At 42.9% G+C, this 26,652-nt stretch overlaps 1 protein-coding gene and 1 pseudogene across 1 annotated transcript in view; both read right to left on the bottom strand.

Moving 5' to 3' along the window:
* Positions 1-16,175, bottom strand: part of traf4a (tnf receptor-associated factor 4a) — a 50,090-nt gene extending 33,915 nt beyond the window's left edge. The window contains exon 1 of the mRNA XM_046315003.1: positions 15,613-16,175. Within this exon, the coding sequence (XP_046170959.1) occupies positions 15,613-15,755 (143 nt within the window). The 5' untranslated portion in view covers positions 15,756-16,175. The remainder of the gene's footprint in view (positions 1-15,612) is intronic.
* A 2,625-nt stretch (positions 16,176-18,800) lies between these two features.
* Positions 18,801-26,545, bottom strand: LOC124004927 (annotated as a pseudogene).
* Positions 26,546-26,652: the final 107 nt, after the last annotated feature.

Raw genomic sequence — 26,652 nt, 5'->3', positions numbered from 1 at the left:
AGGAAGGAAGGGAGCCATCATCACAATGGCCATTTCACTGGCCAGAGGGAGGGGGGCAGGACGGAATGGCTTAGGGTTGACTGGCAATGACCTTAACATTGAAGGGGCCTCTCCCAAATAAGTACTATAATTCAGGATGTGTGTATGCTTTTAGTGAAGAGCTCAACTGCTCTGCAAACACCTGTTTTGCTCCATAGTGGAGCCTTTCACTGAGACAGGTGCCTTGCAGGACCGGGCTGCTCCATTCCCCATGTTCCTGTCCCCTTGTTCTCCTTTCAAAGCCCAGACACAAATTCCTCACATGCCTGGGCATCCACTCGGCAACCAGACCCAGTGGTCAGTCAGTCAGTCAGTCAGTCAGTCAGTCAGTCAGTCAGTCAGTCAGTCAGTCAGTCAGTCAGTCAGTCAGTCAGTCAGTCAGTCAGTCAGTCAGTCAGTCAGTCAGCTGCCTGCCTACTGCTAATGAGCCTCACAACATAAACAATCCCTCACAGACACGGGGAAGAAATTGTTAACTGAATTGTATCCATTAATTAATGCATTATACTAGATTAATATATGTGGGAGTCTGAGTATGTGTGCGCGCATATACAGAGGAGCTGTCAGCTTCATAGCCAGTGCAGTGACTACTCAGACAGATTGGGGGGAATCAATTAGCACAACAGGATGCAGTGCACAGATGTAGCCGAGTCTGCCGAGCAGTGGAATGGGTTTCGAACACCTAAGCACAAGCTGTGCCATGGCCGAGCAGACCCTCCCATGTCCGCTGTGTAACCTTGGGTAATCTTCCTATCCATCCACCTCCTAACAGCCCTCATCGCTTCCCAGTTCCCACAATCCTATACCCAGTCTCTCTCCGCTCTACATTGTCCATTAATCCTGATCTCAATTAAATGGTACAAATCGTAAAAACTACTGGCCCAGAGAAGATGGCGCTCTCTGGATTTGCTGTTGTGTTGGCTAACACATCCTGGGTTGGGTCTGCTCTGTCTTGTCTGAAGAAGCTCCAGCAGATTACACTATGTTGTGTGGCAGACAGTGGCTATGGCGTAGTCTGACGCGAGGGCTAATATGTTTCACAATAAACACCTTACATGCATACCCATGCACATGTAGGCACTGGCCATGCTGGGGAGGGCTGCCAACTGGCCAGGCTCCAGCGACAAGGCTGGGACTCTGGCAGCTTGGCCCCAACATGCTCTCTGTTTGAGGGGCAAGGTGCTCTGCTGCATAACTGGAATGCCTATCGCCTTTGTTGGCCTGAAGAGCTGCCAGACTCTGAGTCCTTTGAATAAGACCTCCCATAGCCACGGACAAGTCTCAGCAAGTCCCAAACCTGCTCTAGGGATGCTTTGTGCACACTTTGTTTGTAAACTCTCCTTTTGTATAAAACCAACAATGTTGATAAAGAGTTGACATACAGAGAACAATGTCATAGGGACATTGACTCAGGAATGTGGTCAGCGCTTTTGGAGAGGAAGGACATTTCAATGGGGGAGAAAAATCCAGCAAAGAATTTTAAGTGCTTTCCCTCTTTGAGAGGTGTGAAATTTAGTCCCAGAATAAGTACATAGATTTGCTCACATTTGCCTAGCTTAGACCAGCAATTAGCACCACCAAGGCCTTATGCCATTCAACATTCAACCAAATGACCCCCAGGGAGTTTGACAATAACAACTGGGCTGTCCGGTCCATGTGGAGACAGTCTGTGTGAAGGAACTCTGCAACTTTGCAGCTGTGTGAAACAGTCCCGATAACTTTCTCTCAGTGATATCATCATCACAGCTGGACCTCTAAAGCCCCTCAGCTTCCTCCCATGAGACCCCATTCAATGATATCATCTTGCAACGTCCTGGCTCACACCCATATAACTCCTCTCATGGTACAGTAGGTCTTATGGGAGAACCCTTAGAGAACAGTAAGGCTCATGTTCTGCCAAGGAGCTGAATGAGAAAAGATGGTGCCTTTAAGTTAAATGGATGGGTGACTTCAGGTTCTAGCATACACAGTATATCACACCACGTGAGTGACACAAATGTTCAGGGAGTATACAATACTCTCTCAAACACACACTCACACCCAGCCACACACTCACACCTGAACACAAGCACACGTCACCCTTGCAAGGGTAGACGGTGTTTTTCAGTTGCACCCACAACAGAAACCTCTTATCAGGGCAATAGAAATATCCTGGTGTTGTAAGTTCCATTCCAAGTCTTGTATTCCATAGATGTTGACAAAATACAACCTTGTTGGTTGGTTGTTTTAGTGAGGTCATTCAAAACGAAAAACAAACAAAGGGTTCACGCATTCCCCAGAATACCTGAGGAAGACGAATGTTGAATAACCTAATGGAATAGAGACCAATTGTTTTTTTTATTGACCCATATACACTACCGTTAAAAACTTTGGGGTCACTTAAAGATATCCATGTTTTTGCCTCCAGGGTGGCGCAGTGGTCTAAGGAACTGCATTGCAGTGCTAACTGTGCCACCAGAGACTCTGGGTTCAAGCCCAGGTTCTGTCGCCGCCGGCCACAACCGGGAGGTCCATGGGGCGATACACAATTGGCCTAGCGGTTAGGGAGGGTTTGGCCGGTAGGGATATCCTTGTCTCATCGCGCACTGGCGACTCCTGTGGCGGAGTTGTTTCCTCCGACGCATTGGTGCGGCAGGCTTCCTGGTTGGATGTGCGCTGTGTTAAGAAGCGGCTTGGTTGGGTTGTGTTTCGGAGGACGCATGGCTTTCGACCTTCGTCTCTCCCGAGCCCGTACGGGAGCGATGAGACACGATAGTAACTACTAACAATTGGATACCACGAAATTGGGGTTAAAAAGGGTACAAATTTACATTTAAAAAACAAACAAAAAAACTTCTCATTTTTGAAAGTAAAGCAACAAATTTTGTCCATTAAAATAACATAAAATTGATCAGAAATACAGTGTAGACATTGTTAATGTTGTAAATGACTATTGTAGCTGGAAACAGCTGATATTTTATGGAATATCTGCATAGGCGTACATAGGCCCATTATCAGCAATCATTACTCCTGTGTTCCAATGGCATATTGTGTTAGCTAATCCAAGTTGATAATTTTAAAAGGCTAATTAATCATTAGAAAAAACTTTTGCAATTATGTTAGCAATTATGTTGTTCTGATTAAAGAAGCAATAAAACTGTCCTTCTTTAGACTAGTAGAGTATCTGGAGCATCAGCATTTGTGGGTTCGATTACATGCTCAAAATGGCAGCAAAGAATTGACAAGAAACTGAAGATCTCGTACAACGCTATGTACTACCCCATCACAGAACTGCGCAAATGGTCTCTAACCAGAATAGAAAGAGGAGTGGGAGGCCCCGGTGCACAACTGTGCAAGAGGACAAGTACATTAGACTGTCTAGTTTGAGAAACAGATGTCTCACAAGTCCTCAACTGGCAGCTTCCTTAAAAAGTACCCGCAAAACACCAGTCTCAACGTCAACAGTGAAGAGGCAATTCCTGGATGCTGGCCTTCTAGGCAGAGTTGCAAAGAAAAATACACATCTCAGACTGGCCAATAAAAAGAAAAGATGGGCAAAAGAACACAGACAATGGACAGAGGAACTCTGCCTAGAAGGCCAGCATCCCGGAGTCGACTCTTCACTGTTGACGTTGAGACTGGTGTTTTGTGCGTACTATTTAATGAAGCAGCTAGTTGAGGACTTGTGAGGAGTCTGTTTCTGAAATTCAACAGTCTCATGTACTTGTCCTATTGCTCAGTTGTGCACCGGGGCCTCCCACTCCTCTTTCTATTCTGGTTAGAGACAGTTTGCGCTGTTCTGTGAAGGGAGTAGTACACAGCGCTGTACGATATCTTCAGTTTCTTGGCAATTTCTCACATGGAATAGCCTTCATTTCTCAGAACAAGAATAGCCTGACGAGTTTCAGAAGAAAGTACTTTGTTTCTGGTCATTTTGAGCCTTTAATCGAACCCACAAATGCTGAGGCTCCAGATACTCAACTAGTCTAAAGAAGGCCAGTTTTATTGCTTCTTCAATCAGAATAACAGTTTTCAGCTGTGCTAACATAATTGCAAAAGTGTTTTCTAATGATTAATTAGACTTTTAAAATTATAAACTTGGATTAGCTAACACAACGTGCCATTGAAACACAGCAGTGTTTGTTGCTGATAATGGGCCTCTTAAATCAGCTGTTTCCAGCTAATGTAGTCATTTACAACATTAACAACGTCTACACTGTATTTCTGATCAATTTGATGTTATTTTAATGGACCAAAAATGTGCTATTCTTTCAAAAATAAGGACATTTCTAAGTGACCCCAAACGTTTGAACGGTAGTGTATGTATAGAGTCCAAGGCCATCAAATCAGTGTGTCCATTCATGTACAGTAACGACTACTGTACCAGTTGATTTGGGTGACTGAGCACAATATAGGTCATTGAGTTATTCTGAAGGGCAGAGCTATAATTTATACTGTATGTTTGCAGAGCTCTATTTGTGATTCACCAGGTGCAGTACGCCTCTTAGCTCAGGTAGTGGGGAAGTGTAACTGACATGTTAAACTTTAAAAGATCAGTGGACTTTCACACAATGGATTACTTCAAAGTCCATGCATGTGTGAGTAAGTACTGGTATAGTTTCTCTCAATAGTGATAGCCTACATTGGGATACTTCCAGGGTGTGTCCACCCTGCCCCCCTTTTACAGTGTGTAAGGAACTGCCTCTGTGTACTAGCTCTGGGTTGAAGTTTCCTCTAGGTACAGGTCTAATAATCAGCTTCCCCTCCGTAAATCTTAACCGGAACCATTAGTGGGGGAAACTGAACCAAGATCACTGTCTAGGAGCAACTTCACCCTACTCCTTTGTATGGGCTACTACTGCCTCAGTGTTTCTTGAAGGATTCTAAACTTCATCATTCCCAGTTCATCAGCTGGCCTGAACAGCACTACTCAGCTTTGAGAGGTCGTCACCACCTACCCAGAGAACAGAGCAGAGCAGAGTAGACCAGAGCAGATGCCTGGGGGCTTCCACTCCGCTAACTAAACCCCCTTCAACGAAGCACAGTGAACTATGTTTTGCTCAGCAATAGACGAAGCAAAAGAAAAACATTCCTTCCGCATCCCCTTCTGTATCCCTGTGTGCCATACATACATGAATGTCTTTGGACACCTGTGAGGTTCTATGAAGGCCTATGTGAAGAGACTGGAGGATGGGTGTGGGGCTTGGAACTAGAGATCCTCATTCACTGAGCCATTCATTATTAGTCCGGCTGAACCCACACACACACACACACTTTTTCTATGGCCCAGCTGACAGAGCAGGCCTGGCTTACACACAGAGAAAGGCACCAGTGCTCCCGGACCCCATTTAGTCCTTTAAAAGACACTAGCTAAATCCCTGGCCAAAAGTGCCTCTATTCTGCATTTCCCTATCAAACTGCACACACAATAGACAGAAGTCAATTCATCTGGCTTTAATGGAGACCACTCATCCAGATTCCCTTGGCTGACGAGAGCCTGACCTCTATCTCTCCACTGTCTCAGACCACATCAATCATCCCCATTTTCTTCCCTCCAAACTCTTTCCTCATTCACAATAAGCTTTTTGTGCACTCGCTTTCCCAGACGGTGGAAGGGATGTGGGGAAGGAGAGAGGAAGTTGGAGGTTGCAGAGGCACTGAGATTGCTGGTGATGCTGCATCAAAATGGACTTCAGTGTTATTACATGTGTGGGAGACTGAGAAGCCATACAGACAAGTCAGGGAGCAGAGAGAATAGATGAGTAGGCCTATAGCCTGCATCAGTAAAACAGCACAATCACCACATCTCATGGACACTATGCTGCCAATGTTAAATTAATCATCTTCCCTCTCATAACACTCAAACTCATACTTCCTTGGCCGGTGGGGATGATTAATCATCACATGTATAAACCCCATGGCAATTAACCAAATGGCATCATGTTCCAAAATGGCATACCAATTAGACCATAAGCGCCTCGGGACAGTAGAGGAAGTCAGAAGTTACAGTAGGCTAACATAGTGTTGGGGAGGCTTATCTAGGAAGAAGTTACAGTAGGCTACCATAGTGTTGGGGAGGCTTATCTAGGAAGAAGTTACAGTAGGCTACCATAGTGTTGGGGTGGCTTATCTAGGAAGAAGTTACAGTAGGCTACCATAGTGTTGGGGTGGCTTATCTAGGAAGAAGTTACAGTAGGCTACCATAGTGTTGGGGAGGCTTATCTAGGAAGAAGTTACAGTAGGCTACCATAGTGTTGGGGAGGCTTATCTAGGAAGAAGTTACAGTAGGCTACCATAGTGTTGGGGAGGCTTATCTAGGAAGAAGTTACAGTAGGCTATCATATTGTTGAGGAAACACATCCAGGAAGAAGTTACAGTAGGCTAACATATTGTTGGGGAGACTTATCTAGGAAGAAGTTACAGTAGGCTACCATAGTGTTGGGGAGGCTTATCTAGGAAGAAGTTACAGTAGGCTAACATAGTGTTGGGGAGACTTATCTAGGAAGAAGTTACAGTAGTCTAACATAGTGTTGGGGAGACTTATCTAGGAAGAAGTTACAGTAGGCTACCATAGTGTTGGAGAGGCTTATCTAGGAAGAAGTTACAGTAGGCTACCATAGTGTTGTGGAGGCCCATCCAGGAAGAAGTTACAGTAGGCTAACATAGTGTTGGGGAGACTTATCTAGGAAGAAGTTACAGTAGGCTATCATATTGTTGAGGAAACACATCCAGGAAGAATTTGTGGGGCAGAATAAACCAATCACTGATCCAGTCAAGGCTAGGCCGGAGCACTGTAGTATTCCCACAGAGATGACACAGTTGTGCAAGTGTGACCCTGCCTTGGCTCACACACACACTAACCCAAGATACATGACTCCATGTATCACACCATGTATGGGATGGGTTTGGCATGTAAGGCCGCTCTTACCCTATATCATGGGGAGAAGTTTTTTATTCTCCTTTGCTAATGAGCTTTGAGCGAATTGCCAAGGCCTATGATAAGGGGTTTGCCGTTAGCAACCAGGGCTGCGTTCCAAATGACACCCTATTCCCTATACAGTACACTACTTTTGATCAGAGCATTATGGCCCTGGTCAAAAGTAGGGAATAGGGTGCCATTTGGGATGCATACCAAGATAAACATACAGGCATGTGACTTACAGTTGATTGCAGAAGTGATAAGCCTCAGGGCTGTACTCGTTCTACTACCCCATGACTCTACATCAGGGCTGGGCCAGGGAGCCTCCGGGGCTTCTGCCTGTTGGCCTGTTGTATTTAAACATTCCTCCACTCCCTCGCTCTCTCCATGGGCGGAGAAAACAGCCCATTAGCATCACATGCTAACACGCTGACAGACAAGCTAAGTCTTTTCATCACAAAGGGAAAGGGGGATACCTAGTCAGTTGTCCAACAATGTATTCAACTGAAATGTGTCTTCCGCATTTAACCCAGCCCCTCTGAATCAGTGAGGTGTGGGGGCTACCTTAATCGACATCCACGTCGTCGGCGCCCGGAGAACAGTGGGTTAACTGCCTTGCTCAGGGGCAGAATGACAGATTTTGGCATAATTCAGCAAAAAAAAAATATTGTGTTAGTTCAAAAGTAGTGTGTCTGTCAGAGAAATGGGAAATGTTATTGTACGATAGCATATGAAAAGCGTTAAACCTGAAGCGAGGGTGTGGAGGCCACTTGTTTCAAGGGATACCGTGAGGAAAGGTTGAAGATGAGATTAAACATGGACAGAGATGAAGGAGAGACCTGCTGAGATGTAACCATAGATCATTCATACTTCTGAGTAAGTGGAAGTGTTAATTTGGTGATTTATGCTCTAAAGTAATAAACTATTTTTATGGCCTGTTACACAAGAGTGGTGAATCCCGGTGGGTCCCAGAGACGCTGGCAGAGCTATCAGTGTCAAAGTGAAAGCTGGCTGGCAAGCCTGGACTGATTTCACATACTGAACACAAAAGCTGGGACTCACTGGGAGGGGATCCACTCTGTGTTCAAAATGTATACAAATTACCTCAGGGAGCTTTGGTATAGGCTTACTTGTGCTTGCTTCAGAATGATCCCAAATGCCCTTTATGCAATCCCTGCGTGCTCAACTGTCTGTGTCCTCAGTTTGCACAGTGTTCTAATTAAGCCAATGGAAAAATGGAAACACACTCTGTGAACTCTGCTACGTGTGGCTTTTTACTGTGTTAATCAATTGACTAGATTCATTTCTGTGTGAGATCGATGGAAGGGTGAAGTGGCTGTTAAATAGCCTAAACCCCTGTCAGCTGGACCAATAGGATCCCGACAGATGAATAGTAAAGTCATTGTGGACAGACCTCTGAGGCACTGAAATGTTTTAGAAGACAAAATACCATTCAGAATAACAGTGTGATGTTTGCTAGGCTACCTGAGAAAACAATGTGTTTTGAAAAGAGCCCCCCCCCCCTCTCTTGGCTGCGCTACAGTTTAGCAAGCTTACCAAGTCAATAATGTCACTGACATTGTAAGTCACTGACATTGTGGGTGTCCAAAATGCCACCCTATTCTCTATATAGGCACAACTTTCGACCAGAGCCCATAGTGCTATGGTCAAAAGTAGTGCACTATGTAGGGAATAAAGTGCCATTTGGGAAGCATCCTAGGTCACCAACATTGAAATGGAAAGCGATAAAAACTTGAGCTGAACAAATAGTGCAATCAATTCCCCATTAACTCTGAATATAACTGGTAGTAACATTAGTCACTCTACGCATCCACAAAATAGGTGCAGATGATTGCTCTCCCTGATAGTCTGGTTGTCCCCACTTCACAGTATACTGCAGCTGCAACTGACTGTTGAATCGTGCTCTCTTTGTCTGTTATGATCACGAGTCGTCACTACTTTACAAAAACACTGGCTTGGTCTTTTTTTGTCTTGAAAAAAATCTATATTCTGTGCGTCTTCGTGTTTTAAAAAGAGTCATTGCGTGGGATGCAGGGAGTAAAGGATTTGTATTCTCTGAACACAGACAGGGAGGCCTCTGAGATAGACACAAAGCCGCAGGCAAAAGGCATGGACCACCAATGATCTCTTACTCTTCAACGGTCTCTCTCTTTCTATATACGAGCTGGTCATCCTGATACAGTATATTTGGAGAGCTTTGCCTTCAGACATCTTATTAAGGTGGGCTCCCGAGTGGTGCAGCGGGCTAAGGCACTGCATCTCAGTGCTAGAGGCATCACTACAGACACCATGGTTCGAATCCAGGCTGTATCACAACCAGCCGTGATTGGGAGACACATAGGGCGGCACACAATTGGCCCAGCGTCAGCATTTGGCTGGTGTAGGCCGTCATTGTAAATACGAATCTGTTCTTAACCGGCTCGCCTAGTTAAAAAAAAAAATGTATTAAAATATGTTTATATACAGTGCCTTCAGAAAGTATTCATACTCCTTGCCTTATTCTACATTTTGTTGTGTAAAAGCCTGATTTCAAAATGTATTTCATTGATTTATTTTTTTACCCATCTACACATAATATCCCATTTAGAAATGTTGGCAAATTTATTGAAAATGAAATTCAGAAATATCTCATGTACATAAGTATTCACACCCCTGAGACAATACTTTGTCTTGAAGAGCTTTCCACACCTAATTGTGAAACATTTGCCCATTCTTCTTTTCAAAATTCTTCAATCGCTGTCAAATTGGTTATTGATCATTGCTAGCCAACCATTTTCAGGTCTTGCCATATATTTTTTAAGTAGATTTAAGTCAAACTGTAACTAGACCACTCAGTAACATTCACTGTCTTCTTGGTAAGAAACTCCAGTGCAGATTTGGCCTTGGGTTTTAGGTTATTGTCCTGCTGAAAGGTAAATTAATCTCCCAGTATCTGGTGGCAAGCAGACTGAACCAGATTTCCATCTAGGATGTTGCCTGTGCTTAGCTTCATCCGTTTCTTTCTTAGCCTGAAAAACTCACAAGTCCTTAACGATGACAAGCATACCCATAGCATGATATACAGCCGCCACCAATATCCTTGAAAATATGGAGAGTGGTAATGTGTTGTATTGGATTTGTCCCAAACATAACACTTTGCATTCAGGACAAAAAGTGAATTGCTTGGGCCACATTTTTTTGCAGTATTACTTTAGTGCCTTGTTGCAAACAGGATGCATGTTTTGGTATATTTATATTCTGTACAGGCTTCCTTCTTTCCACTCTGTTATTTAGGTTAGTATTGTTGATTAACTACAATGTTGTTGATCCATTCTCAGTTCTATCACAGCCATTAAACTCTGTAACTGTTTTGAAGTCAGCATTGGCCTTATGGTGAAATCCCTGAGCGGATTCTTTCCTCTCTGGCAACTGAGTTAGGAAGAACGCCTGTATCTTTGTAGTGACTGAGTGTATTGATACACCATCCAAAGTGTAACTAATAACTTCACCATGCTCAAAGAGATAAACATTGTCTGCTTTAATTTTTTTTTTACCCATCTACAAATTGGCGCCCTTCTTTGCGAGGCATTGGAAAATCTCCCTGGTCTTTGTGGTTTAATTTGTGTTTAAAATTCACTGCTCGACTGAGGGACTATACAGATCATTTGTGGGGTACAGAGATGAGGCAGTCATACTTTTTTTTTCACAGCCTGTTTTGCTCATTTTATCAAGGGTGCCAATATTAGTGCCAGAAATGATCAAATAAAAAAGTGCAATAATGCCTTGATCTGTTTGTTGAATTTCCTTTTTGACAAGACATGGCTCAAGTCCTATGATAATATCTACAGCACCATGAATAAGCAGCATGGCATTGCTAGTGGTCAAACTAGCTGCAAACCTGTGCTTACGACTAGGAGTCTTATTTATTTGACTGACACAGAGTGTCAACATCAGCCGTGTTCACAGTGTGCAGCTGGGAGGGAGGGAGACAAGTCATACCTGGTACGCATCCCAAATGGCACCCCATTCCCTACATAATGCACTACTTTCAACCAGGGTGCAAATGTCTCTTGTCAAAAGTATTCCACTATGTAGAGAACAGGGTGCTATTTAGGACGTAGCCCAAGATAGTCTAAATATGTGTAGAGAACTAGATAAGACCTATACGGTGAAAAAAACATCCCATTCTGGTTGTCTCTGGCAATGAAGTGAAATGCAAAAACATAAAGGGGAACCATAACTGCCATAACTGAAATATGTCCAGCCATTGTCTACTCAAACAATAACACAAGCTGTGTTCCAAGATGACGTAGCACAAAGTTCAGGTAGACCCACCTCTGCTTCCTGCATCCTGCAATAACCAACTACATGAGGGTTTAATTGAAATCAAATTAAATATACATGAAGTAGGACCCCCAAGTATTCCAGCCATCTTTCAATGGGGGCTGGGAGGGATGTGGTAGGGGTGAAGGGGTATGAGAACCTCAAGTGGCTCAAAACTAAATCTAAAATAGTTGCCAAAATTAAACACTGTATGTCTCCCAAATAGCACCCTACCCTACCAGTGTTTCCCAACCCTGGTCCTTGGGTACCCCCAATAGAACACATTTTTATTGTAACCCTGGACAAGCACACCTGATTCAACGTGTCAACTAATCATCAGGCCCTCAATGAGCTGAATGAGGTGTGTTTGTCCAGGGCTACAACACTAAGGTGTACTGTTGTGCTCGAGGACCAGGGTTTGGATACACTGCCCTATATACTGCAGTGCATTACTTCTGACCAGAGCCATAAAGGGGCCCTGGTCAAAAGTAGTGCACTATATAGGGGATAGGGTGCAATTTCTCTATTTTTCTCTCTGCATTGTTGGGAAGGGCCTGTAAGTAAGCATTTCACTGGTTGTTTATGAAGCAAGTGACAAATAAAATGATTACAAAGAGATATGAATTTGGTGACCTCCGAGTGAATGGTCCGCCAATCTCTCAGCACACTGATTCCCTGATTCCAATAAAGGAATCTGTCTAATCCCCCCTCATCCAAGGCAGCGCCACTGTTGACTGCCCCGGACCCAGCACCTCTACCACCCTGCACCCTCCCCTGACCCGAAACGCAGTCAGGCAGGCATACATCCTAAGGGCAAAAAGACAGACAAGAAGATAAGGAAGATAGGCCAGGATCCCCTCTGCCTGCCTGGGTGAAAACACACAGATATTAACAAGCATACACACGTGGACAAATACAAATACACGCAGACATATTTCCATGCAGACTCACACCCATAAACAGACAAAGTGCCTCTCCCCTCTCTCTGTCCCTGATAATGTGTCATGGTAGGGGACTACAGCTAGAATGGCAGCAAAGTCTGAAACATTTCTCCCTCATCACAGCACTGAATCTCTGACAGTTTATTATCTGAAACATATACGTATAATATTACAATTGCATTGGGCCAAATTATGATATAAGCAAGCAATTGTTTTCTCTTCTGTTTTGTGGCCTTTTGGAGCTTGAGTTCTCATTGGTGGCTCCCAGAATACTGCCAGTTGGGCCAATTTGAATTCAGTAATGAAGAAAAACAACTGACTTCATGAGAGATTTGCATGTATAAAGAACACCCCCAACGGCTGGCTACATTTGGCTAATCTAAAGGAATAATGTTGACATGGGTGAAACTTTCCAAGGAGTGAATGTTGAAATATGTTAAAAACATTTCCAATACCATAGGCTGGGTAGGTGAACTGCCTTAAGGTTTAAGGCAGTGTATTCAAACTTTTTCAATGGGGACCCCATTTCTTTCCCCATTTATACGCCACTATTTTCCCGCAATCATTTATTGTGACCCCACCTCAAATATAATGACAACCTTAAAATCTGTACATTTCGATTTTTACATGAACAAATAACCTTAAACTCATTACATTTGTATCTCTTATCAAAATTAGAAGGAAGCAATAAATACATTTACTCAATAACACTTACTCAATAACACTTAAATGTTTTAAATGCTTGTATATATTCCCATAGAATAATCTGTCCTCTTAATTTTCTGTTCCAATATATGTATTTATAAGACTAATCGAACCATCTAGTAGCTGGTTCCCTACGAAGTTTCCCTCAGAATAGCTGGCGCTCGAAGTCTATGTATATATACGGTAGTGTGTATATATATCCAAAAATATATAAAAAATACACACACTACCGTTCAAAAGTTTGGGTTCACTTAGAAATGTCCTTGTTTTTGAAAGAAAAGCACATTTTTGGTCCATTAAAATAACATCAAATTGATCAGAAATACAGTGTAGACATTGTTAATGTTGTAAATGACTATTGCAGCTGGAAACTACTGATTTTTAATGGAATATCTACATAGGCGAACAGAGGCCCATTATCAGCAACCATCACTCTTGTGTTCCAATGGCACATTGTGTTAGCTAATCCAAGTTTATAATTTTAAAAGGCTAATTGATCATTAGAAAACATTTTTGCAATTATGTTAGCACAGCTGAAAACTGTTGTTCTGATTAAAGAAGCAATAAAACCGTCTTTTAGACTCATTGAGTATCTGGAGCATCAGCATTTGTGGGTTCGATTACAGGCTCGAAATGGCCAGAAACAAAGTACTTTCTTCTGAAACTCCTCAGTCTATTCTTGTTCTGAGAAATGAAGGCTATTCATGTGAGAAATTTCCAAGAAGCTGAAGATCTCATACAAAGCTGTGTACTACTCCCTTCACAGAACAGCGCAAACTGGCCCTAACCAGAATAGAAAGGGGATTGGGAGGCCCCGGTGCACAACTGTGCAAGAGGACAAGTACATTAGACTGTCTAGTTTGAGAAACAGACTCCTCACAAGTCCTCAACTCGCAGCTTCATTAAATAGTACAGGCGAAACGTCAGTCTCAATGTCAACAGTGAAGGGGCGACTCCGAGATGCTGGCCTTCTAGGCAGAGTTGCAAAGAAAAAGCCATATCTCAGACTGGCCAATAAAAAGAAAAGATGGGCAAAAGAACACAGACACTGGACAGAGGAACTCTGCCTAGAAGGCCAATATCCCAGAGTCACCTCTTCACTGTTGACGTTGAGACTGGTGTTTTGCGGGTATCTGAGCTGTTCTTACCATAATATGGACTTTGTCTTTTACCAAATAGGGCTATCTTCCTACCTTGAAACAACTCAACTGATTGGCTCAAATACAGTAAGGAAAGACATTCCTGTAGAGATAGGAGAACCTTCCAAAAGGACAACCATCTCTGCTGCACTCCACCAATCAGGCCTTTATAGTAGAGTGGCCAGACAGAAGCCACTCCTCAGTAAAAGGCACATGACAGCCTGCTTGGAGTTTGCCAAAAGGCACCTAATGGACTCAGACCATGAGAAACAAGATTCTCTGGTCAGATGAAACCAAGATTGAAATCTTTGGCCTGAATACCAAGCGTCACATCGAGGAAACCTGGAACCATCAATACATGGAAGCATGGTGGTGGTGGCAGCATCATGCTGTGGGGATGTTTTTCAGGGAGACCAGTTATGATCGAGGCAAAGATGAACGGAGGAAAGTACAGAGAGATCCTTGATGAAAACCTGCTCCAGAATGCTCAGGACCTCAGACTGGGGTGAAGGTTCTCCTTCCAACAGGACAACAACCATAAGCACACAGCCAAGACAACGCAGGAATGGCTTCGGGACAAGTCTCTAAATGTCCTTGAGTGGCCCAGCCAGAGCCAGAACTTGAACCCGATCAAACATCTCTGGAGAGACCTGAAAATAGCTGAGCAGCAACACTCCCCATCCAAACTAACAGAGCTTGAGACTATCTGCAGAGACGAATGGGAGAAACTCCCCAAATACAGGTGTACCAAGCTTGTAGCGTTTTACCCAAGAAGACTCTAGGCTGTAATCACGGGCAAAGGTGCTTCAACAAAGTACTGAATAAAGGGTCTGAATACTTATGTAAATGTGATATTTCCGTTTTTATTTTTAATACATTTGCCAAAATTTCTACAAACCTGTTTTTGCATTGTCATTATAGGGTATTGTGTGTAGATTCATGTGGGGGAAAAAATAATTTGATACATTTTAGAATAAGGCTGTAATGTAACAAAATGTGAAAACAGTCAATGGGTTAGAATACTTTCCGAATGCACACACATATATATATATATATATGATTTTGTTTTACATAGACTTTCAAAACCACTGGTTTAAAGAACACTGAAAAAACTTGCTTTTAGACCTCTCTCTCTGTGTATAGGCTACATGTCTTGTCTCACACTCTAGGAACCAATCATAAATGTTCAGTTTCAATTGGAAAGTATATATGTAAACATATCCTGTAGGTGTGTCCTTCCTTTGTAAGGCCTTTGCACTCACAGGTGAAACTATATTATAGGTAAAAGGAAGTGGTGTTGACTTACCCTTAAGGCTTTGTGTATACAGAACACATTACAATGTAATATCATTATGACAATCCAATAGGCTAATCGCTCTGAATCTGGAATATGACACACACACACACACACACACACACACACACACACACACACACACACACACACACACACACACACACACACACAACACACACACACACATATACATTCAGAGAGAGAGAGAGAGAGCGAGACAGACACACGCAGAAAGACATACAGAAACACAGACACAGACCAACAGCTTACCTTAAGAATTCTTGTAGACAGGTGTCACAAAATCGGTGGCCACACGTAGAAACTTGAACAGGGTCTCGCATGGCTTTACTGCATAAGGGACATTGAAACCGTCTCTTCGGTTTCTCCAGAAACTTGTAATCAAACCCCGGCATTGCTGCAGGAGGAGTAGAAATACACTGCTGATTAATGTCTGTCCCTTCGCCCCTGTGTCCTGTCCACCTATGCGATTTGTGGTATGATGCCACCGATGTCTCTCTTCTGATGGCCGTCACCAGAGAGATTCTCAGATATTCATGTCCCCTTCGCCAGCCAGCGACAGATCGGTTTGCGAGACGAAATTATTGACCGATTCAGCTCCGCTGTCTCTCCAGCAACCGGGTGACCGAGTGCATGGAAACAAAGGGAATCCTCGAAAGTATAAACGTTATTGCATCAAAACCTGGCGAAGTCTTCTTCTGACAATATTCATCTGGGTCTATAAATGCAGGAACATCGTCCGCATGTCTCTATGCAGAGGTAACAGTGACAGATTAAAGACAATGCTCTCATCCCATCTGTTTAGGTACATACCCCCGCCTACTATTTTTCTTGCGGGAGGAGTCGAAAGTGAACTCAACATTGCCTATCTGCTTTTCTATGCTATGTGTCAATGATATCTCCTCCCTTGATTTGATTTATTTGTCAGCTATTTAATTCAACTCTCTTTTTTATTAAATGAATGATAATCTAAAAATGAATGGACATAATGTATGCTTTCACCTGCAAATGGTGACTTTAATAAAATAGCTTGAAAAGGAGCATGTTCACTTAAAAAAGGGTACAGATATAGTATCTAATGTTCAATCACAAAGTGAAATGTTTTGACATCCTAAAGTCTGCACAGAAAACATGACATGTATTGATGAATTGACCCTAGGTAGACACATTAATAACTAATTAGGAAAAACTGCCCTCTGGTGGTGAAACTGAAAAAGAAGAGCCTGATATTCATGGTTGCAGATAAATATGATCATCAATATGAAACATTGACTTCGATAATTGTCGGAAGTGGTTTCGAAAGACAGGACAATAACTTGTCTTTAAAACCTTTACAATTGTGTCCATTTACAAATATTCAATAGCCATAGGTTGTCATTACCAACCTTGTTGCTTCAGGATTACATCATCACACAGGCACATACTCTTTCTTCAAATAACTGGCGAAAATCCGCTACAAGCCTTGTAGTATTACTAAATCATAGACCCTGTCAACAATATAGTACCACAGTATGAATCATAATACCCATACAACCTAGCGGTCAAACAGGGAAATGGTTGCAATCGTTTTTCCAGCATTCATTTTTCCCATATGGGATTTTAGAAACACTTAAAATCAGGACTGTGTTTTGTGTAGGCTTACCCTGGCGTGACGTTAATAACCATGTAAATATCTCTATACTAGACAGTGACCCACCTTTTTTTGCACTACAGTTTACTCACCATCTCAGCCTGTTTGGAGGCTTTCCAATGTAAGATCAAGCCAGTGATCGCACCCTTTTCCCTATATAGTGCACTATTTTTGACCAGGGCCTATATGGCTCCGTTCATAAGTAGTGCACTATGTAGAGAATAGGGTGCCCTTCGGGATGAAGCCAGTGTTATAATTAAGCACATCATATCAAACGGACTCGTGCCTATGACACACACAGCTGAAGAGACAAGATTGACTCTTAATGTGTCTCTTATACCTGTGCCATGCTTTGTTAGTGACCCTTCCACATCAAAAATCTTAAACAATCTATGAACACTTGAGGATTGAAAGATCCATGTGTCTTGAATTGCATTTACTATAGCAGTGGCCTCCTTTAGTCAGCCTTAAAGAAACATTCACTGTTCATGTGTTGTGTAAAAGTACCTTACTATGACATGAAACAAACCACGTGTCATTGTAGATGAAAACAAAAGTTACTAATCCAATTGATGAGGACTAATCCTAAAAGCACAATGAGAGCCACTGATAATGTGCTCAAGATTTAAAGTGTCGTACTTGTTTGCTTCATTTGACTGACGAGTCAGTTAGTAGGCTCACACTGTAGTGGCAGTCCTAAACATTGTTTTGTCTAACTAAATACTGGGTAAATAAAGCTACCAAACCAGTTAGACATCCTGGGACTGTGTGTTGTATCATGCTAACCTCACTAGTGAGAGGAGACAAAACCTTACTGCACGACAGCTCCCCAATGACCTCCTCCTGCAATCTCACTCCAATACTTTTGGTAGAGCATTATATTAGCTACACAAGCTTAGGAAGCTAAATAAACTCAGCAAAAAAGCGTCTCGACTAAGGGCTTGTAGGACATTCCCCCAAGATGGAGGGATTGTGCCTTCCTGGTGTAACTCCGGCAGTTGTTACTGCCATCCTGTACCTGTCCCGCAGGTGTCATTTTCGGATGTACCCATCCTGTGCAGGTGTTATTACACGTGGTCTGCCACTGCAAGGACGGTCAACTGTCTGTCCTGTCTCCCTGTAGCGCTGTCTTAGGCGTCTCACAGTACGGACATTGCAATTTATTGCCCTGGCCACATCTGCAGTCCTCATGCCTCCTTAAAGCATGCCTAAGGCACGTTCACGCAAATGAGCAGGGACCCTGGGCATCTTTCATTTGTTGTTTTTTAGAGTCAGTAGAAAGGCCTCTTTACTGTCCTAAGTTTTCATAACTGTGACCTACCGTCTGTAAACTGTTAGTGTCTTAATGACCGTTCCACAGGTGCATGTTCATTAATTGTTCATGGTTCACTGAACAAGCATGGGAAACAGTGTTAAAAACCTTTACAATGAAGATCTGTGAAGTTATTTGGATTTTTACGAATTATCTTTGAAAGACAGGGTCCTGAAAAAGGGACATTTCTTTTTTTGCTGAGTTTAGCTTCTAAAATGGAATGATTTGCATTTGTTCCATAAATTGTGCCATTAATAAGGTACCAACATTTACACAATACTATATGAAAAACAACATTAAAAGTTAATACAAACTGACTTGAGACAGAGCAACTGAAACTATTTAAGATGTGCAGGGATCCTCTAAAGGCTGAGTAAAGGACAGGCCACTGGAAGAGGTTATTCAGGAGAGGCTAGTAGTCCTTCACCATGTGCCACTGTTTCTCTCCTGACAGCTAGCGAGGGGCTGGACGGTGGTGGAATGGTTAACAGAGCTGTATCATCTGGGGACGGGCTCCTCAAGCAAAGCTGAGAAAAAGAAGAGGAAACAGAGAAGCCATCAACGTATCACTTATATTAGCACTAATGACAGACAAGAATATACCATCTTACCCAATGCATGCATGTGTACAGTTGCATGCAATAAGGGGTCTGAGTCTTGTAAAAGGTTTCAGGACAGGTATTGAATGATTTCCCTCTTGTATTTTATATATAAATACACCCACATTTCTTCTTGGTTACTTCACAATGCAGTAGGTGTGGTGGCACAAGAATGTTTTGAATGCCCACACACTGCCATTGTCTACCATGCATTTAGTCATACTGTATCTGGACTAATGTACTACTCATATACTGATAAAATAACAAAAGCCATGGAAGTTAAATGTGGGTGAAATGACCTGTGTGAGGGCACTCTGGCTACTGTGTTGGCGTTTCAGGTCACTACCACATGGTAAGCAGCCAGGTCCGAGTTACACTGGAACAGGACTGGAACTTGGGTCTCTTCCAAAAATTAGAGACGTCTCTCTTATATACGGATCAGATTTTATGATCAATTTAATCTTTCCTAAATCTGTATATATTTTCAATGGCAGGGTTGCATTTTAATAGATATTGGGTGTGTCCCATTTGGCACCCTATTCCCTATATAGTGCAGTACTAGTGATTAGTGCACTACAAAGGGAATAGGGTGCCATTTGCGAAACCATGATTGTTTTAAAGCAGAGGAATTGCTAGCTTGTTTGCTTTTCCTTATTTTCACAGGTTGGATAATACATTCTCTTGTTGAGGTTGGGGAAATATTCACATTACATGAAGATCCATACACTGCATGCAAGCAAACTGAAATCAATAACTATAAATGTGCACTATGTATAGTAAATAGTGAAATGTGAGTAAATGATTACTGGTGTAAATGGATACAGACATTCAACCTAACCAACCCTCTGCCTGGTTTTGTGGAGATGGCAGAGGATGCCTATTATCAGAGACACTGGTTTGTTACATTCAGGTTTATAAACATAGCTAACCCCAGCTCATCTCCTCAATGCCTAACGAGCTAAGCATGACAGGGAGGCAGGCCCCTGTTGTTCATTTTATTGCTTGTGGAGAGCAAGGCACAACTGATTGCCTCATCCACGTTAATGAGCCTCTTTTACTACAGACCCTGAGGCGATGGAGACACAAAAAGCCAAACATTGGGCTTGGTGGTCACTTTCGAATTAACTGACTGTGAGAAAGCTACAGGAAAATCTGCATGGTGGGGTTAGCTAATTATCAAGCTATTAACAAATAGGCTCTTTCAGACCTTCTGTTCTACAAGGGAAAAAAACATGGATCTCTGTCAGCATCATCTAAGGGAGATTGTCTCAAGTTTCACCTTTGACTTCTGTTTGATTTCAACACAAACAGTATGTGCTACTGGCAATTTCACATACTTTTGTTTAACAAAAAGGTAATAGGAAAAATATTATGTTTCACTGCCAGCAGACTGTTGCCATGACAACAGGCCACCGTCACAGTGAACGGGTGGCTCTCGTCGAGCTGCACTGCTTTCGGTGTCCCAGAATCCACCTCTTTTCTTCCGAGGCGGCCATGGGCCCCCTTTCTCCAGATATACTCCTCCCCTTCTACATCAAGATAGAGTGAAGAGAATAGTTACGTTCTTCAGCGCACACCCCAGGATTCATGAATCTGCACAATCCTTAACAGACAGCCCTCTCTTCTCCCTCGTCTTACCTGCCCTCTCTTCTCCTCCCTGCTCCTGCCATGCCAGCATAATGGCTCTATCCCTGGGAGAGCAGAGCTGAACAAAGACCGCCCTAAACAATGAGGTGACTGTGCCTGCAATCTCCCTATGGGAGGTCATGCTGATCATTGACACATTCTGACATGCATTCTCCACAACTTTCTACCCTTTGGAAAATGTCGAATACACATATGTTAAAGCATTTGCTGAAAGCACAGAAACCGATTGGTACAGTGTTCAATTAGCTCTTCTAATAAAGTGCGTTATCTAACATCCAAAGTTTACTGAGGACATCACATTTCTCCAATACTTTATATAAATTGAAAATGTCCGCTTAAAGCATATTCCCTGATTGCTAATGCCCCCTACACACCTGATCCAATGGCTAGAGTGAAGGCTTTCCCACAGGCTGCCATGGTGATGCCCTGTAGGCCCAGGAAGGGCACACGACTGGTCCGACGGGAGCTACAGCCCAACTGACCATGCTGGTTACTACCAAATGTGAAACACTGACCCTCCTCTGGACAAACAGAACAGGGGAATTAAATGTGTGAAGAAGATTGTTATTTTGTATTGTCAAAAGACACATAGAAGCACAAGCATCCTATAGTAGATAATACTATATATTACAATACATCTAGATGTTTTACTATTTAGGCATGACACGGGGGGGGGGGGGGGGGGATGTCACGTCCTTGCAGCTTATAGGAACTTTGGGTTTCTAATTACAATGGGTTAAGGAACTGCATGGTGACGTGTCAGGTGGAGACACAATATAATTTAACCTCTGACAGCAACAGAGTGGGCTGTTCCAATATAAATGTAAACAACCTTGTCCACGTTCAGCGGTGCTGATTGGACAAGACTGAACGTGTGGACTTCTTCAATCTGGTCACAGGGGTCTGGCCCCTTTGCAGCTTTGATCTTATCCAACCGCAGGTTGTTGAACCTAACCAAGCACATTGTTTTCATGGCAACACATTTATAGGCTTAAATGTAAATGATAATGGGGAGCCAAATTCTGATCTTTTGCTCAATTATTGGCATGCAAAAGATCTGATCTGATTGGTCCAAACCCAATTATTGGAAAACTAACAGAAGTGGACTGCCTGTGTAAACACAGCCTTAGAAGAAAACATCAATCTACTATTCTGGTCAATTAATTAAAAATAATGTTTGAATCGTATCAAAAGGGAAACATTGATATCTTAAAAGTAAACTAGATCGAGTTGACCTTATCAGCTGAAATGTGTTTTCTACAATTTCACACTACAAAAGTGTAAGGAGGAAATGCTGTGTCATGTTCTGTAAGAATTCGTTGAGGGGGAGTTTCTTGTTCTGTGTTCAAGGCAGAGAAAATATTCAGTACGGAGTAGAGTGAGTAAGAGAGTTAGGGAGGGCAGGAAGTAGGTAAACCACAGGTATCTGGGCAGTGCTGTCTCCACTCAGCATCACACTATGCCCTGCTATAGCACTCAGGCCTGGATTCAAATACTATCTGAAATCTTTCAAATACTATGACTGTAAGCTTTAACCTGTCTGTAGTGACAGATTTTAGAATATTATAGTTATATACAGCAGTTTTGAGAATATTATATTGGTCCATTAAACCACGCAAACTCAATTAAGCACAGATCCAGTATTTGAAATGATTTCAAATAGTATTTGAACCCAGATCAGATATCACTGTGCTCATTCTCCTAACCCTCGCTCTAATAGAACCCTGTTTCCTGCCCATGAGGATTTCTGGTAGATGGGTTAACTATCAGAGAGAGTGTTTGTCACTGTAAGAGAATGCTGCCTCACTGGATATTGGCCCAGAAGAAAATGGCATCCACCACCTCTATAAACCTATGCATTAGTTTAACACAAAAAGCATGTCAATGAAGAGCTATGTCAGTGCTTAAGCAAGCAGGGTGGTACAATGGAAATAAAGGGCATGTTTCACCTTTAACGTGAGCGCTGCTCTTTAGTGAGTTGTTAATGAAAATGATTGATCGAATTAATAGTAACCTCTGTGGAATGCCAGTACAATTTCACAGCACTTTCATGCAATGACTGAATACGTTCATTTTGTTGTTACTACATTCCAGGGGAATGTTTATCCTAATGAATGCACAATATTTAGGCTATAAAACAAGCATCTGTTCAGAAGAGGGAATTGATTTTAAATGTGGACTAGTTTGTTACATGCATTGTAGCTCATATCTTGATCCTACTAGAGGATTTTTGCTTACTGATTAATTGGAACTCAAATATTCTACTAAGTAGCCTATAAGAGAAGGTAACTTTCACCCGATGCTGCCACAGGCCAGAATGCTGTTATGGGTGCTGATATCCATGGAGCAATCCACTCCACACAGCACTCTGTGGGCCTCAAACTCCCCTGGCACACACACCTGCTGGGGAGAGTTGTGGGAGTCCTGGATGCCCAGCCCCAGGCGACCTGCCACAGAGGGGAACAGAACAGATAGGGAACATGAGGGTGCAGAAAGCAAAACATTCTGTTAGAATGACAAGCTCTCCCACAGCCACTGCTGACATAATCAAAGAAGACAGAGAGTGATTGACGACCCCCAAAATAAACTTACTCATTTACCATTGTCACCTCTTCCCCAGAATAATATTTCTCTGTCATTGGTCACAGCAAGCACATGGGAAGCATCACATGACACCTGGACCAGCTCGTATCCGAGTAAGGCCTCCACGATCTTGGGCTGGGCATACATACATATAGAGAAATAATATCAAGCTTTCCCCCAGAACGACTGACAACGTTTATAACAAACCTCAAAATCATAGACATTTACCTGTGTTACATCATTAAAATTCTCCATGTCCGAGACAGCCATTGCTTCCGCTTCAAAACGTCATAATAACACCTCGTTCTGCAAATTGAAAATAAAAAGAGGAGATTATAGGTACGATGAGCTGATGGGTGTGGCTATAGCACAGTGTGTGTTTTAATCCCTAACAAGGGAATACTAATCTGCTCCACCACAGTGATAAATGGTGATACGTGAGCAGGAAATAGAGCTGGGACTTTAATCCTGTGTTATCTGCTTTTGGTATTGGACTAATGACAGCTCACTCAAGACTATGACTGTGACGAACGGTTTATCCCAGTTAGAGAGAATATACCTACTAAACGCCAGGTCAGCAGTGTGGAGATTACATTCTGTAGGGGAGGACAAACACTGATGAATGTTCTGTAAAAGAGGTGATTACATCCACACTTCCAAGTGCAGTTTACATTCCAATGCTGCTCCAGTGCTTTATGATAGTACTATATACTGCAGTGTCTGTGTGCAGTAGCAAAAACACACAGTGAATAAATATTGATTTCCTATAGTGAAGCTCCCCTACTGAGGCTGACCTGACACAGATGCTGTGCCCCCCAGCAGGAAACAATAAGCGATGGTGTACATCCCAAATGGCACCATATTCCCTATATAGTGCACTACTTTGACCAGAGCCCTATGGGCCCTTAGTGCACTACTTTTGACCAGTGCCCTATTGACCCTGGTCAAAATTAGTGCACTATATAGGGAATAGGGTGCCAGTTGAGATGCTATTATGGCCTGTACCTGTCATACAGGTGGTGAAGAGATCCCCACAGGACACAGACTTGATGGTGACTCCAGACTGTCCCTCCAGGAAGCGAGAGCTGAACTGCAGCTGCATCTGTTCTACTGCACCAGGCAGAGTGGGCTCACCAATTCCTACTGACATCACCTGGCACCGTACCATTAGGATGTGGTTAGGAAATGTGTGAATACTGCTGATACTAAAGACTATCCAGATAACACTCTCATATCGTTAAAAACAAATCCTTCATCTTGTAACCATTCTAATGCATAATCTGAGGGTATTAAAGTGGCAGCTAGTAGCTTAGATGGTTACGGGCAATATTTATCTATGAAACCTAGGTTGACAAGGCTAATTCAGACAGAGAAGGGAAATGTTGATCAAGAAATCCAATCTGACCTCCTAGGTGATAAGTCAGCCTGACTTGGTGACGCCCATCTTCTGTGTGCGTCCCAGGGCCACCTACAGCACCTCTGTGTTGAGCATGGGCAGACGCAGGGATGCCACTGCCCCATGTGTACACTGATGACAGCAGGAGGGAGTGCAATTTTCCTGTTCCCATCTGTCCATCTAGTACAGGACAAAACATTATACTAAAGGGTGTTAATTATTACAGAACCGGTTCAGTCATAGATGTGGCAGGAATGTCACTGACCTCTGAATGACCTTGTACCGGTCATTCGCCCTCCCGGTTTACCATGACCTCCTGACTGCACGGTGGGCAGTGGTTTCTCAATTATGGACCAGAAATCAAAATGTATTTGAATATTATATACATACACTTCCATCAATGGTAATGTATGTATACATGAGATAAATAGTTGTTTTCTTACGATGAGTCTGGTGACTAGAAGCTAGAGGCTTTGTATGTGTCCAAAATGGCATCCTATTCCCTATATAGTGAACTGTATAGGGAATAGTGTGCCATTTGGGATAGACTTTTGTGGCATTCCCTACCTGCACATTTTGACGTTGCCTATATCAGTGAAGCGGTTGAGCAGGGGTTTGATGCAAACAGGGTGGGCCATGATCTCATTGAGCTGTGGGTGTTTGGATGGGTCCAGGTTGAGCATGTTCATTATGAACTTCCTGAGTTCTGGACTGTACCAGTCTGAGATGGGGGCAAAGGTACCACTCATGATCTTCAACACTAGGGCAGGTAGGTTCTGTAAAAGAAGGAAGAGTGAGTAAGACCAAGGAGAGGAATTAAATATTAAAACAATACTAATGCCTTGATTTCTTTATGAGTTTACTTTTGGACCAGTAAGCTTTATGCATCATCCAACAAATTAAATACATTTTACATGGAGATGGACAGATACGTGCTTCAAAAACTAATGTGAGATATGATTCACTTCAATGCTATTTTTGGATCTTTTGGATCCTGTGCAAGGACAGTTTCTGAACTTGTAATGGCAATGTACGAAGTGCATTTGAAAGAAATGTGTACAGCAGTCTCAAAGGCTCTCGAGGCTTGCTAGCTCATATAGAACACAGTCCAGGACCCAGATATCACTCTTCTGATTATAGGGCTTTCCATCACACAGCTCCGGAGAGATGCAGCATGGGACCCCCACCACCTGAATGGAAATAAAACAAAGGATAAACTCAGTGCTGCCTATGACTATGCTTATCATCAGCGTAAGCATTTTGCTGTTACTATGTAGTCAGGTGACCAATACTAGATCATGTCCACTCACAGTGTAGGCTTTGCTCTTGCTGACAAGGATTTTGGATATTCCAAAGTCGCCTATTTTGACAATCATTTGATGCTTGTCAAGCAGAATGTTCTGGGTCTTCAGCTTGCGGTGTAGGATGGATTTGTTGTGCACATGGTACAGGGCCAGCAAGATCTGGACTAAGAACTACAGGATGACGTCCTCATCCAGCAAGGAGTTACAGTGATTCTGAATGTAGTCGGCTAGGGCTCCACCTACAGTAAGAAACCAGGGAAATAATAGTTACAGTAGAATAGATCATGCTCTCAGGCCACCGAGTTTTATAACATAATGCAGTGCCCTTTATCATATATCTTCTGAAGCTTTATAACACGGACTGACATCTGATGAGACCTCATGGGGAACATCTGACAAGCAAAAAATATGACACCCTATGTTACAGCATAGGTGTCAGACTTTCATGAGATCAGTGAGCTATGTACCTAATGGGGGGGGGGGTAATGTGACAGTACCTGGTGCATATTCCATAGCGATCATCAGAGCCATGTCCTCCAGGAAGTTCTCATAGTACTCTATGATGTTGGGGTGGTTGAGCAGCTTTAGCACCTGGCACTCGTTCTGGGCGTTGAGGCGTTCATCACTGAACATCTACTCTACTGTGATCTCCTTCAGGATCACAAAGACCCTGTCACTGCGCGGGCAACACAGGTGCACTATCCTGTCACACATGACACGGGAAGGTGGAGAATGAGTAGCGTGGTGAAGAGTTGGGAAAGTGTGTTTTGGTGTAGGCTATCCCCTTACAGTGGACCTACTTGCTTGTATGCTCTTGTACA

This window comes from Oncorhynchus gorbuscha, linkage group LG19 (assembly GCF_021184085.1).
Source record: "Oncorhynchus gorbuscha isolate QuinsamMale2020 ecotype Even-year linkage group LG19, OgorEven_v1.0, whole genome shotgun sequence".
In the NCBI taxonomy this organism is placed as follows: Eukaryota; Metazoa; Chordata; class Actinopteri; order Salmoniformes; family Salmonidae; genus Oncorhynchus; species Oncorhynchus gorbuscha.
The sequence above is the reverse complement of the archived record's forward strand: the minus strand, read 5'-3'. Positions and strand labels throughout refer to the sequence as shown.